The sequence below is a fragment of the Apis laboriosa genome, unplaced genomic scaffold, assembly GCF_014066325.1.
Source record: "Apis laboriosa isolate Shangri-la unplaced genomic scaffold, ASM1406632v1 scaffold34_cov151, whole genome shotgun sequence".
Taxonomy (NCBI): domain Eukaryota; kingdom Metazoa; phylum Arthropoda; class Insecta; order Hymenoptera; family Apidae; genus Apis; species Apis laboriosa.
This window is the reverse complement of record NW_025222928.1, coordinates 5,217,008-5,233,568: the sequence shown is the minus strand read 5'-3', so window position 1 is coordinate 5,233,568 and position 16,561 is coordinate 5,217,008. Positions and strand designations below refer to the sequence as shown.

The window sequence follows — 16,561 nt, the reverse complement described above, 5'->3', positions numbered from 1 at the left end:
TTTACAAATAAAAATCTTTTTTTATATATACTGTGATATTTTTATAATTTTAATATATCTATTAATATTTTAAAATATATTTAAGTAGATTATTTTTTATAAATTTTAAATATTAATATTATTCTTGAAACATTACATTATTACTTGGATTTTTCAAAAACTTAAAGAAATATTTACAAATTTTTTATTTATATAACAATTTATTTATATGAAAATATTTATAACATTAACAATAAAATTGTGTGATTTAGGATTCTATATATTTCATATATATTTCTACAAAATCTTTATTATATTATAATAAGTAAAATATTTTACATAATGCTATTTTTAATATATTGATGAGTATTTTTATATAAATATAGTGTAAATATAAGTAAATATATTGGAGATGATATTTATTAATGCACAAATAAAATTTTATGATTTTTTTTCTTTCAATGATTATATTCATTGATAAATTAATAAAAGTTGATATTGTTATTATAAAAAACATATTTTGATAAAATATAAGTGATGCTTTTACACATGAAAAGAGATAATACATTGATAACAAAATAATTAATAGCACCCAGTAGCACCATTTTTTAAGAATGAAAAATAATTAATAATTATCACTGATTTAGACCAAATAATTTCAAAGCATTGAAAGCAGTAGCTAAGGCAACTTCTTCTGGAGCAATTTTCATAAATGCTGCTACCATTTCTACTATTGCTGGTAAGGCACATGGTTCATTACGTTGAAAAGTACAATAACGATGAAGAAATGTCATGGATCGTTCGGTTAAAGCATCTTTGACGTGAACAGGTAATTTACTGGCTCTGGTATTAGGATACATAAATGGAGCATCAGTTTCTATTAATATTCTGTCTAAAGGTGCAAGTCGTTTTTCTAATAATTGTCTTATTCCACTATCAGATTTATCTTTACATAAATATCCAGTAATTCCTAAGTAGAAACCATGATCTAAATAAATTTGTGCCTCCTTTGCAGTTCCAATAAATGAATGAATTAAAACTGGTGGTAAACAATTTTTATAATGATTTAGAACTTCCAAAACATCTGTTTGGGCACCTCTTTCATGTATTACGAGTGGCTTAGTTAATTGACATGCAAGTTCTACTTGTTTATGAAATACAGCACGTTGTGTTTCAGGATCAGAAAAATCACGACTATAATCCAAACCACATTCTCCTATTGCTACACATTCTGGATTATTAGCTATGCTTTCAAGTTCTTGTAAAGTATCAGGATTTTCCCATGATTTTGCATCATGAGGATGCACACCAGCAGTAGAATAAAGAGTACCAGGATATATCCTGGTTAATCTTAATGCCTCTTTACTAGAACGAATACTTGCACCTGTTACCATAATCTTTTGTACTCCTGCATCCTTTGCTCTTTGAATTACACTATCTAAATCTCTGCTATATTTTTTATTAGTAAGATTGGCACCAACATCAACAATAATATAATTTTCATAACATTGTGTCATAGCTGAGGAAATAGCTTTTTCCTCTGCATTTGATGCAGCAGTATTTTCAGCCATTCCTCAATATTTAATTACAGTATCTAAAATGAATAAAACAATAATAATTATTTATAATATATTATATTACATACAATATATTCATATTAAAAATTATATTAATATAAACATAAATCATTAAAATACTTAAATTTTATTATACTATTAGTATTGATAAATTTACCTTTAACTAACATATGTATACTGATTTACTGAAATAATGACACACAGAGAACAATGTTATGTATATGATAGATGATTAAATTACTTAACCTATGATAATTCAAGAATTAAATACATAATTACGAATCTGTAGTAAACATTCTTTAAACACTAACAATAAAATACAATATGCATTTGTTGCCAACCAGTTGAAACTGTTTTTAATTAATTTGAGATGTCAAAATTCTTATTAACGATGTATATAGAATACTTGAGATATATGATTATACATATATATATATATATATATATAAAGATATTTTATCATTAATTTATAATTTTTTTTTTCAAATTTTATTTAGATTTAATATAAGAGCATGCACAATACTCGATCATATAATGATTATATATACATACAATGCTGCGTTATACTCTATACTATACAATTAGTTCTTTCAATAAGTTGATTTAATATGAAAGACTGACTTCTGATACTATTGAATCATATATATTGGTATTATAACAAAATATATATCAATTCTCCTAAAAGATTAATCTATATTTCATTTTATTATACATATGTATTATTATACATATGTATTATAAATATAATATTTATCTTTATATGTAAAAATAAAAGTTTTTGTTTTCTTATCAAAAAATCACGATTCAGTATTTATTGTATATACATATAAAATTTAAAAAAAATTATATATATATATATACATACATACATACATAACATATTTCTTGAAAAATACTTATTAAAATTCTAGAATAATTTCAATATTTTTATCTTATAAATTGCATTGGTTAATTTTAATTTTATATGATAATCATAGAAAAAAAAATATAGCCTAAAATCATAGTGTTTATATACGCGGGAAATATAATTATTATGAAGGTATTAATTTTATTAAATAATTTTATTTAATAATATAAATTAATAAAATAATTTATTTTATTTTATTATATTATATATATTTATACATAGTTTGTCTGTAATTAATGTATTTTTAATTATAAATAAAAATAGTAAAATAGTAAAAATAATAAATAAAACTAGTTATAATTAATTTATAACTATATATAATAATTAACTTTACTTAGAAAAGAAAAACAAGACGTCAACTTTTGGTAGAAAAAGAAGCTATTGCAAAAAACTTAGTTGACAAAGCAAACTCTATGAAAAATCCTATAGAACATCTACATTTCTTTCATAAATATGTAACAAAAGATAATGAAATTATAGAACTTTCTTGTATGAGAGCCAAAGATGCAAATTCTAAATGTATATCTTGGATATTTGATATTATGGAACGTAATATGAAATCTTTATATGAACAAAGTAATTGGGGTTGGGATCCAATTGCTAAGCAAAAAGAATTAACAGAATCAACAGCTTGGTATTTAATTGCATCATCTAATGATAAATTTGTTGGATTTTCTCATTTTCGATTTGATGTTGATTATAGAGAAGAAGTATTATATTGGTATGTAAATTTTTTTATATTTGTATATATCTAAAAATTATAAAAAATCAAAAGCTCAATTTATTTTCTTTTTAAAGTTATGAAATACAATTGGAATCTACAATACGAAGGAAAGGACTTGGCCATTTTATAATGTTTGCACTTGAATCTATGGCATCAGAAAATAAAATGCGTAAAGTAATTTTAACTGTATTTAAACATAATCCATCTGCTATGCATTTTTTTTATTCTCTTGGGTAAATATAATTTATAATTATGTAATTTTATTAAAATACAAGTATATAATAAAAAATGTATATATTATACATATTATATTAATAACATAAAAAAAAATAATTACTACTTTTTTAATTTTATCATAGATTTTTTAATAATTAATATACATACATTTGAGATGTACAAAATTACATTTTCTAAAATAATAATACGACTAGCATGAAAATATCTTACAAAAACTAACATTTTATCTTTTAATATAATAGTAAAAAAACAAATACAAGAGTATATATTTCTATATTCTTGCATTATATATTAGATCTATTGTATTTATATCTATTAGATCATTAATTTCAATTAAATGCTTATTAAACAATTGCAGAACTATTTCATATTTTTTTATATTTAATATAATAATTATAATATCATAAACAGTAAATCACAGTAAGAAAAATTTTGTATGAAAATTTTTTATACTTTATATATGCTTTGTATATACTTTATATATACTTATAACAGAAATTATAATTTTTATATAGATAAATTAAATTTCGTAATCAATAAAATAAAAATAATAATTTCTATCATAATAATGATCATACTTAATTTCAACCAATATTGTTACAGCTATAAGATAGATAAAACCAGTCCACCAGCATCAGATCAATTGGATTATATTATTTTGAGTAAGGCCGTTGATAGTGGAACAATGAGTAGAAAACAAAGTTCATTTCAGTAACTCCATGATATTATTAAATTCTATGTCTAAGATTGTGTCTTATGTAATAAAATTGGTAATATTTGATGTGGACATAAGTTAACAATAGGTGACTTTAATGAAGGCCCTACATTATGGAATGTCAAAGGAGCTTTACTAATGATCCAATCATCTATATAATTAAGGAACTTTGTTAAATCAACTTCTACAGATTCAGAAACATTAAAATGACGTAAATAAGAATTGTCATTCCAACATATATCTAAAGCTGCTTGATGTAAAACCATTCCAATACCTTTACCAGCTCCTTCGGGAATAGGAAATACTCGAAAACTAACAACGCTTAAATCTGCAGGAAAGTCGTAACGAAGCGGGGAAAAATATGGATTTAAATTAAAAGTTAAAGAATTATGTGGATGCATTGCAATTATAGGATATAATAACTCTTCTGATGTTAAATGACCATACAATGATAGTACTCCTGATGGATGATTTGTTGGTGGTGTAGAAGATGTACAAAAAGGCTTTCTTTTTTCAAGAATAAACATGAATAAATGATTTGTTAATAAATTATCAGTTATACCTTGACCAAGCCCTCTATTATCATCTTGAAGTAATCTTCTATCTTGCATAATCTAAATAAAAATATTATATATATATATATATATCATATTATTTTTTTATATAAATGACAAAATAGTAAATACATACTTCAATTTGCCCAGATGCCATAGAACTTACACCTAATGGTTGTGCTGTTACAACTGTTAATCTAACTCTTTTATCTTCTATATACGTACTGGCTGCCATTGGATAGTAGTTTCCCTGTGTAGGAAGCTTTGGAAATCTTTGACGTTTAATCATCTAAATAATGATTATCCTCTTAAATATTAATTAATGAAGATAAAATATTTTAAACATTAATACTTACATTAAGGCCATTTAAATCTGTATAAAATTGATCTCCTGAAGCTATATCTGTATTTAATCTCATAGCAAATTCATAATTTTGTGTTTCTGATATGTTGATTTCATTATGAATATGTAAACCAAGTCCATCACTACCCGGAGAATTATATAATATACATGTGTGACGTACATGTGCAAATTCCACAAATACCTTGGATACAATCGGTCCAGTTATTAAATGTATAATACATTTATTATCTACATGTACCAAGTCTGGTTCTGGTTTATCAGGTAGAAATAAATAAGCTCCACTTTTATCTTTACCAGCTCTAGTACCATATTTAACAAATTCTAAATGAATAGGAACTGTCATATTACTGACTCTTAAAGCTTTCAAAAGACCTGATTTTCCAAAAGATGCAGATAATTCTGGTCGTTGCATAATTGAAAATTCTTGTGCATTTGGTATTATTTGAATTTGATTAAAACCTGGTATCTTTGGAAGACTAATATCTGTATTATAAACTATCACATTTGCAGGATGTACTTCTCTGCACATAATAAACAATAAAAAAATAAATATTGAGCAAAAATAAATATTTGATAATTTAAAAATTAACATACTGTGGAAATGATGATTTAGATAAAGCATGAATTATATATGTTGTAATACCAAATCCAGGTACAGTGACTAGAAATGACAGTTCATATCTAGCAACAGTTAATGCAGCAGGTCCAATCCAAATTGGAGAAACTTGACATTGCACTGGTTGACCCATACGATCAGTAACTTTAACATATGGTGTAGATACAATTAGTGTCTGTACTTTTGTTCTTTGTCTTGGAATAGAATTATATAAAATAACTTTTTTTAAGGGATTTTCATCTCTTAAAATTAGTATATGTTTATCTCCAGCACTTGTATGATGTAATCTAAAACATGAAAAATTAATCTTTTATATTTAATATAAATATAAAATTTATTATATCTCCAAAAATGTTTATAAATTCTTATTAAACCTAGATTCATCAAGTGAAATATATACAGCATCTGTATTAACAGTTATTTCTTGTGGTGTTTTTAATAAATGAACCATTGATTGTTGTAATACATGTGCAGAATTATTTAAGGCCATTATCATCTTCTTGGCATAATCTATAACTACTTCATCTCTGGCTGTACCAGTAATACCATCATGATGTTGAAACAAAGAATGCCACATCCTTGCTTTGCTTAAACGTTGTGCAAGAGCACCTTCTACTAAATTATCATTACCTTTAGTCCAACCTATAGTTGTTAATATTTCTGTTGCTCTCAATAAACTCAATAATACACGATCTAATCGTTTGTGGAAAGGTCTAAAATATATTTAATAAATATGTCATTTGATTGGCAATCTATTATAATTAATTTTAATCTGAGTGTACCTTGATGTATAATATCCACTCCAATAGTGATCATCTCTATCAGAATATGTAAAAAAATCTCCTGATAAAGTAGGAAATTCATTTAAATTATGCTTTTCCCTAATTGCATCAAAGTAATCACTTAATGTACCAAATTTTATCTGAACATTCATTTGTTGATTCTGATTCATATAATCAAAAAGGTTTTGATAATTTTTATACTGAGCATCCCATTCAGTAAAATGAGTATATCTAAAATCATCTCCTAATGGTACTAATACTACATCAGTTTTAAAAAGTTGAGCTTTTTTACGATATTGATCTAATAAAAGGGCAGATCTTTCTGCAATGTTTGATTTAGTTATGGTTTTTGGAGCTATTTTCCATGGACAACTTAATCCAAAAGTACGTAATCTATAGAAATCAAATTGACAACATATTTTTGGGTCTGGACCACAAGTATGTGGTACATCATAACTATAAAATGGCATTATATGTGTAAAAATTTCGGTTGATCCATCATTATCCCATAATTGTCTCCAGCGAAACTCTAATTGTTTTTTTCTAGCTAATCTTTTTTTAACTGAATAATGGACTCTTTGAATCAATACATTTTCCAATCCTGCTTTTTTTAGTAGATATGGCATAGTTGGAGAAAGACCAAATGGATCAATAGCCCAGCCTGAATTTGGTGTGTAATCTAAATTATATTTTAACCATTGATGTCCTTCTGTAAGTTGTGTAAGCTGAGATATCCAATGAGAAACAGATTCATCTGGCATAACCCAACCTCCTGATACAATTTCCAATTGACCATCATGAATTAAACGTCTAACTAAATTACGAATTGTTTTAGATTGATCTTCCCACCAAAGTTGGAAAAATGATATTTCTGCCCAAATAAATTTACGTCTTCTATCTTCTGCCAATTTTATTACCATATTATTTAATATATTTTGTGTTTGAAATGCATAATATTTTTCAAAGGTATTAAGCCATCCAGGATCATTGTGAGAATGTGGAACAACAAAAACTTTTAGTTTTCTATTTGGATGCCATTGCTTTTCATCATATGTAATATTCCATCCTTGTTTCCAAACTCCACCATCCACATTATCAAATTCTAATTGTCTATATATCTCTAACATTTGAATGTCTACTTCAGGAATTTTCTGTATGTTAAAATTACATTTAAGTACTTTTCCTAAATGAGGAACAGATGATAAAGATGATACAGATTGATTAGAAAGATTTATAGAATAGGCTAGAGGCACAAAATGTTTTGCTTCAGCCACTTCTCTCAAAGCATTCATTACTTCATGATGCTTATTGAAATCTTTTTCTAATTTTGCTAATCTATTTTCAAAGTGTAGCCATTGATTCTGAAAATATATATAAAACAATAAATTTTTTTCATTTATCATCATAAACTAGTATAATCATAATAATATAATCATAATAACATCATAATTTATTATAGACTTACAGATATTTATATTACTTACACTTACATCATTTATAGACAGTTTAGATCCTTGTCCAGGTGGAAAAAATGTTAAATCCATTATTATATATAACATACCACAACAAGCAAGAATTAAACCTGCACTAAGAATTGCTAATGTTTTTCTAGTCCTCATTTTTTACACAATATAGTGTTATCTAATTAGTATTATTCTAAATTAAATTAAATTATCAATAACATTTGAAAATTAAATCTTTAGATTTTTCAAAGAAAATAAAATGTTCTTTTAATATGGGCTATTAACTTATCTTAACCTTATTCATATATTTATTTTAAAGATTACATATTAATTTTCAATTAAAAAACTTAATTTTTTTATTTAAGAAGAAAAAGTAAAAAAAATATAATATTGTTTCATTTATATTGCATAAAATTCACATAAAATAACACATCAACACGAGATTAAGATAATATTACATTCTTATGTGACAATACTTGCGTTTATATATTTACTTGCAACTGCCGCCATATGTTTGGATTTAGTGAAATTATTTTTTATGTATCTGTGATTATAATAGAATATCATAAGTAATAAATATATTTGATTTTTTTATTTTTTTATATTTAAATTTTACTTTAAGTTTAAATTCAATAATAATTTATTAATACATAATTAATGATTGAAAAACTATATTTTGAAAAAAACTCTATATAATTTTTATATTATTGTACAAAATTGTGAATATATAAAAATTAAGAAACTATATTTCCTATAAAAATAAATATAACTTTTTATTTATTTAATTATATATTTTATATGAAAACTATAATATATTTTTTAAATTATATTTTAATATCGATAATTTAATGAGTATATGATAATCAATGGATTGAAAAGTCGATATTTTTCTAACTTTATAGTAATTTTCTTTCACGCTTCTTGTATGTACATCAAATATGGCCCCTTAGATGTAAAACATGACTCGATAAAATCGAAGCAGAATAAGCAAGTTGTTACTGACTCAATAATATAGATGATTTTGCATTGTAACGTGTGCTCTTTCAAAGACTACATCTATCTCTACTTTTTGTGCTTGTAATAATAAGATATTTTAATTAATAATGAACAAGGATCTCGCACATATTTGTATTTACAAAAGTATAGAAGATGTTCATTTTAAAAAATTTATATATAATAAATTGTTGCCTTATGTGGATGATTTAGAAATAGAATCAAAAACTTTATTAGCCGAAATTAAGTCAAATTTAGCACGAGCTATTATGTTTAATGAAACATGGCCAGGCTGTTTTGTTTGGGTTAATAAATTATGCCAGTAAGTATATATTCTTTTATTATTTCATTTAAATAAGTGATAATTATATTTTAATTTAATATAAACAGATAAAATTGTATTACCTAATTTAACAAAAATATATTTGTAATTTGGATTTATCAATATTTTTTTCTAGTTACCTAAACATATATGGATTACATTTTAGCAAAGAAGATCATATCTTACTTATAAAGTTATTATATGAACTGGTTACACTTTCAGAAATACCTACACCTTCCACATTTAAATGTCTTCTTGCATTACTTTTATTATTAAAGTAAGTTGATTTAATTATTATATATATATATATATCATTTATATTATTTATTATAAGAAATAGATTTTACATTATTTTAATATTAATAGAAAAAAAAAATTAATATCTCCTGATGAATTGGAACTGCCATGGCAGCCTCTTTATAAAATGATTCTCTGTATAATGAAAACGAAAGAAAATCGTCTTGATATGTATCATTTTTGTTCTTTTTATGAAAATGCAATGGAGTCACTTATTATTTGTGCAAAGGTTTATTTTCCCGTAAGTGAATTATTTTTTTACATAAATTAACAAAAGAATAAAAATTAATTCATCATAATAGTTGAGTGCAACACAGGAAATATTAGATGAATTGAGACCAACTTTATGTCTTGTTGATGTTTTAACAATGTCTAAAAGTATACAATTATTACGGTGGTTTTTACCAGTACAATTATCTCCAAAACATCATTCAATTGGATATAAATTATGGTTTGAAGAATTTATGACATTATGGGAAATTTGTCACAATTCACTAACTTGGGAAAGTAAAATGATGGAGTTAATGGCAGCATTAGCTAATCATAATATTGGATATATTAATTGGGAACCTTATATTCCATTAATGTTTACTAGATTTATACGATGTTTAAAATTACCAGTATCATATAATAAAATACAAAGATATAAACATCATGAAATAGATGCATGTTTCATAGCATCATGGATAGTAGCAGTTCTGGTAAGATTTTATTGCTTATTTAAGGATATTTTTAAATAAGATATTACTTGTATATAATATCTCTAGGGAAATGGTTCAAGTGCTCAAACATATCTTGATAAATTTCTCAAGACAATAGAAACATATTTTCATCCTGCTAATAATGGTTGCTGGTTGGGAATGTTAAAAGATATTCTTCTGAAGCTTTCATCTTATTTTATTACACGTTTACATAAGTGAGAATTAATTAGTGTTTCAAATTAATTTTAAGCAACATTTGCAAATTTATATAATATTTTATTTATAGAGAAAGATATGCTAAACGGACTTGGGAAACTCCTATACCCGAAGAATATAAATTAACTGATAATGATGTTAATGCATTTGTTAAAAGTATGATGCCAGTAACAATGGTAGCCATGTTTAATAAATTAAGTGTTAATGATGCTTCTCAAGCATTACAATATCTTGCTACTATGAGACCCAATTTGGTTATTCCATATGTTTTGGATAGAGTATCTTCTACATTAGATTCTCTTACAACAGAATCATATAAATTAATTGCTACATTAAGTTGTATGGATGCTATAGCTAGGCCAATGGCAGAAGGATCTAGAAATATAAATAAAGGTATGAATTAAACTTTATTTATTACATATAAAAATATTAATATATTCATTATCTAAATTATATATCTAAATTATATATCTAAATTATGAATTTTTTTGTTATAGATTATACCTATCCAGAAGGACCAAGACACATTTTACCATTATTGTCTTTACTTTTATCCAGTATTGATCCAAGCAATCCAGAAAAATGCTTTCTTGCCTTTCGTCTTATTTCAGTGTATGCCTGTCTTATACCTATTGTAAATACTTCTAAATCAATCACATCAATAGATGAAGAAGATGAAGAAGGCAGAATGGATTACGAAACAGCTTCTGGATTTGAAGATTTTGTTTTACAATTTTTAGATAAGATATTTTCTTTTATAGATCACAGTTCTTTAGAATTGGTTAGATTAGAAAATTCTACTGGTGGTGAAAAAAGTAAATTAGAAAAGGTTACAGAACATGTATTATATAATGTGTGTATGGTTCTTTTAATGCAGATTAATGATGAAATATTTAAAAAAGCTTTAGATAAATTATGCACATTTATAACTGAACGTATACTTGAAATTGAAGTTGCTGGACAATTAGCAGCTGGTTTATGTCGAGTATTTGCTCGAGTTAATGGCAAAGAGACTGTGCGTACTTTATTACCGATACTTTCACAAACTATTCTAGATATTACTGGAGAAAGTAATGATATTATTAAAGATGAACACTTGGATGATCGTCTCTTACATGCAATGTTACTTTTATCTGCAATTGTTCATACTACAGGAAACAATTTATTACATTATATAGATACACTTATGACAATTCTTGATCGTGTAGTGATTTTAAAATCAAGAGAAGGAAACAATTTAGGTTGTATATTATTAAAAGCGATTCTTCATTCATTATCTAACATAATACCATATCATTTCACATCTACTGAGAGAATAAGATATTGGGGTCAAATTTTGGATATTAATACTTTAAAAGTTAAATGGTACATACCTGGTAAAGAAGAAATAGCTGCCATAAATCAAATATTTATAAAATATCTAATTCCCGAAACAAATAAATTAGAAAAATATTGTAATGATTGGACCACATTAACAAGGTTAATTATTATTAATTATTTCTATATAATAGAAATATTATTTCTATAATAATTATTAATTATTTCTATAACATTTATTAATTATTTCTATAACATTTATAAATTTATAAATTCTTATATGATTACAAATATGATTTTAGGGAAGAATTGTTAACCAGTTTAAATATTGTATATAGCATTATTGAAGGTTGTGATTCTGTTTTACCAATATGTGAAGGAAAACCATTAAATTTAGTAAAATCGTCTTTAAAATGGCTACCTTTCAGGCCAACACTTGGTATGAAACATGAAATATTAATGCCTGATGGTAGTAATGTTAAATGTTATATCGGAACTCTTGTAAGTAAACTACAAAATGTGATTCTTAAGAATACAGAAGGCGATACAAAAAGTTTATTTGTTTTAATAAAGGTATTTATTTAAATATATTATTTGAAAAAATAAATTACTAAAAAATATTAAATACATATGTTCAAATTTTTATTCTAGATTTGGGGTTATCTTTTATTAGGCACTGTTTGCTTTTCTAAAGTTAACAAAAATGTAGAAAACTCACATAGAATGATGAAAGATATGTTAGTAAGAAAAAAAGGAATAATGGGATCTTTTGTATTGGCACGCGCAGAAGTTCAACATGTGACACGTTCACATTCACAGATATTTAATTTAACTGAAATTCATAAAGAGATAATGTTAAAACTATTTATATTGGCTACTAGCAGATATGCTGGTGTGCGATGGCAAGCTCAAAATGTTCTTGTCCAAGCTTTTCATTATTTACCATTTTCATGTAGAATTATTATTCCAAAATTACTTGATGTATTAAGAGAGGATCCAGAAGCAGATCATGATGCATATGAAGTAAGAATGATAATAAAAAAATAATAAACAGTTAAGTTTTTAATTTCTAATATTTCATTTTGTATAGGGAGCTCTGCATGTTTTACTTGATTCTCAAGAAACATTTACTAAACATGATTGGAATATATTAAGAGATTTATGGACAACTATGGTGCTTTCTAAACCATCTGAAAAATTATCTATAATTCGTTTGAAAGAAGATATTGCGAGATTCATAAGTAAACAATTTTCAACAATTGCGATTACATTTAAAATACCAAATACATGTTTGGAAATTGCAACTGCTTTATGGAAAACTAATTCACAAACTACTTTATCTCAACCTACAGAGGATGAAACAATAGAAAATTTAAAAATTGCTCAGGCATTTAATGAATGTAATTTAGTATCTTATAATGCTTTGATAAATGATTTGTTAAATGCACTTTTGGAAAAAAATTTACATTGGCGACATCGTTTAATGGCAATAGATTTTATTCGACTTTTGGTTCATCCAGAACAAATGTATCCACCAAAAGTAATTCGTTACTTTTTAGGAACATTAATACATGATTCATTAAATGAAAGAAATATTGCTCTTCGAATAGTGATATGCATGTTGCAACAACAAAAAAGACAGCATCCAAAGGTAAAGTATTTTGAAAGAATTTATTTTATAAACAACTTTGATATAACTTAAACTTAAATTTTTGAATTTCAAGATAACTATTGATCCTCCAATATCATCAGAAAAAGAAAATCAATCTATGAAATGCATATTAGGGCAAAGATCAGATAATACTTGGCTTCAATATAATTACGAAACTCGTCCCTTGTGTGCAGAACAATGGGATGAACCTAGATTTATTCATGAAGCATATTTAGGATTTTATACATGGCCAAAAAAAATTCAAATGTATGCACCAACATCTCAACAACCATGTTTAGATCCAAATGTACGAAAGTTAACAGATTATGAAAAAGAAATTGATTTCTTTTTTAATGATTCACAAAATATCGAAAAACTTATAAAATTTTATAGTCTTGAAACAAAAAAAGACAAAGATAAATTTAGTTATTATAAATATCGTCTGTTCAAAGGTCTTTTTCGCAATCATGGGATAATATTTCTAAAAAAATTGTTGCCGCATTTACATGAATTAGTGAAAGATAAACAAGAAAGTAGTCAAAGATGTGCAGCCGAAATTGTTGCAGGAATTATTAAGGGTTCAAAACATTGGCCATTTAATATGGTTTGTGAAATGTGGGATTCTTTATTACCAATTATAAAACTTGTCTTAATTAATATGACACCAGAAACACTTGCAGACTGGGTTCTTTGTTTTTCTACAGCTCAGCAACATAGAGATCCAAATAGACAACATTGGTTATTAGAATGTCTGATGGAAGAAATTTGTGTTAGCGAATCAGAATCATCTTTTATCGAATCGGGTCGTTTGTTTATTTTGCAAACAGCTCTTGCTAAACAGCCATGGCGCGTGTTGGAATTGTTACAACGTTTGTTGAAACGAATAGAAGATAGATTATTAGCAAATCCATTTGAAAATATGAGAGAACGATTGAGTTCTATTTTAGTAACAGTGTTCACAAATTTAAAAACTTCAAATATTTCAAACAATCAGTCAGTATCACAGATACAAGATTTCATAAATAAAATAGTGCCAAAATTACAACCTCTTATAGATGAAAATGCAACGAAATTCAACAAAGAAATTCAACAAAAAAATTTATCTTCACAGATATCTATTGTTGAATTAAATGATTTAAAAAAAATAGAAATAAATGAAGAAGAAAGAGAAAGAGCAATTAGATTACTTAAGACAATTTGTAAATGGATTGTAAATATGAATTGTGCATGGTATGGTTTACCACCAGAATTATATCAAATATTTCCAATTATATATCAGATGGAAAATTGTGAAATAGATGAAGAATTGAGAAAGTCATGTACATCTGCTTTAACGGTATATGCACAAGCATTTACATTACCATGTAATATGTCAATAGCTTTAGAGGCAATAGAAAAAATGTCTAAGCATATATCTTGGTGGACAAGATCTGCTTGTTTGGAATTCCTTCAAGCTTGGGTATTTTATAACATGTGTACACTTTTAAGTAATCCAGCATGGGTTAATTTCATAAAAAATATTGTTTTACGCTTATTGGAAGATGAGCGAGTTGAAGTAAGAAAAAATGCTGGTAAAGTTCTTAGCGGATTAGTACATTGTATGTTTATCCCTGAGCAAGAATGTTTATTGGTAAACTTAAAATTTTGTGATAATTATTTATAATAATTAATTTGTATATGCATATACATAAATTTTTTAGGATGAATTTAAAAAAAAAGCAAAAACCAAATTATATAAAAAAGAAGGATTAAATTATAAAGAAGAAATAAAAAAGAAGTTAAAAACTGATGCTTTACGTATTCGTCATGCAGCTATAATAGGAATGTGTGCATTTGTACAAGCTAATCCATATGATATACCAAAATATGTACCTCCAATTTTTGAACATCTTCGTGCTCATATGAATGATCCACAACCTATACCAGTTAGTATTTAATAAATTCAAAACATGAATGTAAAAATAATAATTACATTATTATAATAAAATTATATAATAAAATTATTATATAATAAAATTAAAATTATTATTATATAATAAAATTTTTATGAATTACAGATGACAATTAAAAAAACTTTAGATGATTTTAAAAGAACTCATAATGGATGGAAAGATGTAGAAGAATATACACAACATTTCACAGAAGAACAATTAACAGTATTGCAAGATTTAATCATGCCACCATCCTACTATGCCTAACATAAAGTTAATATTTTATTATATAATAAAAAAATTTTTTAATAATATTAATATAAAAATTTTGTATATGATATTTAATCAATAATGAATTAATATTGTGCTGTGAAGATATAAATAATATAAAGATATACAGAACATAATATAAAGATAGAAGTTTTATTTAAAATTATCTTGTATACTTATACTGTATATATAACTATATATATAATAAGTATATAAATTTATATACATTTTTTCAATTTTAATTAAAAATTAATTATAAATTATAGTTTTTAACAAATAACATATTTTATGTGAAGTATGAAAAATATTATTAATAATATTACTAAGTTATATTAAATAAATTGTATTTTATAAAATATAATAATTATTTCATTATAAAATTATAAAATTGGATTTCAAAATCATTATAAATCATTATAAAATTGGATTTATTAAGATTATCATTTTTGATTAAAAACTAGATATTTATATGTAATAACAATATATAAATGTAAATTTATATATTTATATGTTAATTTATATATTTATATGCTAAATATAAAATTTTTTAATTGAAATATCAAACTTATTAAATAGATTATTATATATAATACTATTAATAATTATTTATAAACATAATTATTTTTACCAATTTATCAATTTATCAATTACTTTTAAATCAATTTCATTATATAAAGTGTCACAAAAATATGGAAATTCTTAATGTAATTTCATACAACATTTTCCTTTGGACAGATTTTTTCAATACATATTACTTAGATTTGTTCGTGTTCAGCCGATATTACTGCGAACTAGTTTATGCGTTTCGTGATTGGCCAATGTTTTTCGTTAATAATTCATTAACAAAGCAATAACGAAAATTTTTACAAAGAAAAATGTTACATGAAATTACTTTAGAAATCTTTATTTAATCTATATTTGAGATATTCTGTACATTATATTAAG

At 24.6% G+C, this 16,561-nt stretch overlaps 4 protein-coding genes across 12 annotated transcripts; 2 read left to right on the top strand and 2 right to left on the bottom strand.

Annotated features, from left to right (window-relative positions):
* Nucleotides 1–391: 391 nt before the first annotated feature.
* On the bottom strand, nucleotides 392–2,447 carry LOC122714932 (3'-5' ssDNA/RNA exonuclease TatD). Of its 5 annotated transcripts, none has more exons than XM_043936732.1 (2): nucleotides 2,430–2,447; nucleotides 392–1,573 (listed from the first exon to the last, which is right to left on the bottom strand). In XM_043936732.1, exon 2 carries the CDS (start codon nucleotides 1,548–1,550, stop codon nucleotides 615–617), a length of 936 nt encoding a protein of 311 aa, XP_043792667.1. In that variant the 5' UTR covers nucleotides 1,551–1,573; nucleotides 2,430–2,447; the 3' UTR covers nucleotides 392–614. The 5 variants fall into 5 exon arrangements, with proteins under 5 accessions (XP_043792667.1, XP_043792666.1, XP_043792665.1 ...); XM_043936731.1 differs by lacking the exon at nucleotides 2,430–2,447 and adding an exon at nucleotides 2,109–2,230; XM_043936730.1 differs by lacking the exon at nucleotides 2,430–2,447 and adding an exon at nucleotides 1,803–2,059.
* A 25-nt stretch (nucleotides 2,448–2,472) lies between these two features.
* LOC122714933 (N-alpha-acetyltransferase 40) lies at nucleotides 2,473–4,688 on the top strand. The gene is made up of 5 exons (XM_043936733.1): nucleotides 2,473–2,595; nucleotides 2,802–3,184; nucleotides 3,262–3,420; nucleotides 4,028–4,350; nucleotides 4,474–4,688. The coding sequence occupies exons 1-4, from the start codon at nucleotides 2,590–2,592 to the stop codon at nucleotides 4,137–4,139; spliced, it is 660 nt and encodes a 219-aa protein (XP_043792668.1). The 5' UTR covers nucleotides 2,473–2,589; the 3' UTR covers nucleotides 4,140–4,350; nucleotides 4,474–4,688.
* Nucleotides 4,166–8,529, bottom strand: LOC122714930 (alpha-mannosidase 2). 4 transcript variants are annotated; one of them, XM_043936726.1, is made up of 8 exons: nucleotides 8,413–8,529; nucleotides 7,940–8,111; nucleotides 6,456–7,816; nucleotides 6,048–6,386; nucleotides 5,652–5,960; nucleotides 5,050–5,578; nucleotides 4,830–4,982; nucleotides 4,166–4,753 (listed from the first exon to the last, which is right to left on the bottom strand). In XM_043936726.1, the coding sequence occupies exons 2-8, from the start codon at nucleotides 8,072–8,074 to the stop codon at nucleotides 4,166–4,168; spliced, it is 3,414 nt and encodes a 1,137-aa protein (XP_043792661.1). In that variant the 5' UTR covers nucleotides 8,075–8,111; nucleotides 8,413–8,529. The 4 variants fall into 4 exon arrangements, 3 of the variants coding, with proteins under 3 accessions (XP_043792661.1, XP_043792660.1, XP_043792662.1); XM_043936725.1 differs by having other exon boundaries at nucleotides 7,940–8,447; XM_043936727.1 differs by having other exon boundaries at nucleotides 7,946–8,446.
* A 328-nt stretch (nucleotides 8,530–8,857) lies between these two features.
* LOC122715090 (proteasome activator complex subunit 4-like) lies at nucleotides 8,858–15,740 on the top strand. Of its 2 annotated transcripts, XM_043937014.1 has the most exons (13): nucleotides 8,858–9,233; nucleotides 9,370–9,510; nucleotides 9,600–9,771; nucleotides 9,833–10,231; nucleotides 10,298–10,446; nucleotides 10,518–10,840; nucleotides 10,945–11,926; nucleotides 12,067–12,337; nucleotides 12,416–12,787; nucleotides 12,855–13,415; nucleotides 13,489–15,045; nucleotides 15,116–15,340; nucleotides 15,473–15,740. In XM_043937014.1, exons 1-13 carry the CDS (start codon nucleotides 9,022–9,024, stop codon nucleotides 15,611–15,613), a joined length of 5,505 nt encoding a protein of 1,834 aa, XP_043792949.1. In that variant the 5' UTR covers nucleotides 8,858–9,021; the 3' UTR covers nucleotides 15,614–15,740. The 2 variants fall into 2 exon arrangements, with proteins under 2 accessions (XP_043792949.1, XP_043792950.1); XM_043937015.1 differs by lacking the exon at nucleotides 8,858–9,233 and having other exon boundaries at nucleotides 9,383–9,514.
* Nucleotides 15,741–16,561: the final 821 nt, after the last annotated feature.

Coding starts and splice junctions, on each gene's coding strand:
- LOC122714932 (XM_043936732.1), bottom strand. CDS start 1,550: ATGGCTGAAAATACTGCTGCATCAAATGCAGAGGAAAAAGCTATTTCC.
- LOC122714933 (XM_043936733.1), top strand. Junction 3,185..3,261: donor AGAGAAGAAGTATTATATTG/GTATGTAAATTT, acceptor TTCTTTTTAAAG/TTATGAAATACAATTGGAAT. Junction 3,421..4,027: donor CATTTTTTTTATTCTCTTGG/GTAAATATAATT, acceptor ATATTGTTACAG/CTATAAGATAGATAAAACCA.
- LOC122714930 (XM_043936726.1), bottom strand. CDS start 8,074: ATGAGGACTAGAAAAACATTAGCAATTCTTAGTGCAGGTTTAATTCTT. Junction 7,817..7,939: donor TGTCTATAAATGATGTAAGT/GTAAGTAATATA, acceptor ATATATTTTCAG/AATCAATGGCTACACTTTGA. Junction 4,754..4,829: donor TGGCATCTGGGCAAATTGAA/GTATGTATTTAC, acceptor ATTTTTATTTAG/ATTATGCAAGATAGAAGATT.
- LOC122715090 (XM_043937014.1), top strand. CDS start 9,022: ATGAACAAGGATCTCGCACATATTTGTATTTACAAAAGTATAGAAGAT. Junction 10,447..10,517: donor TTTATTACACGTTTACATAA/GTGAGAATTAAT, acceptor TTTTATTTATAG/AGAAAGATATGCTAAACGGA. Junction 10,841..10,944: donor ATCTAGAAATATAAATAAAG/GTATGAATTAAA, acceptor TTTTTGTTATAG/ATTATACCTATCCAGAAGGA.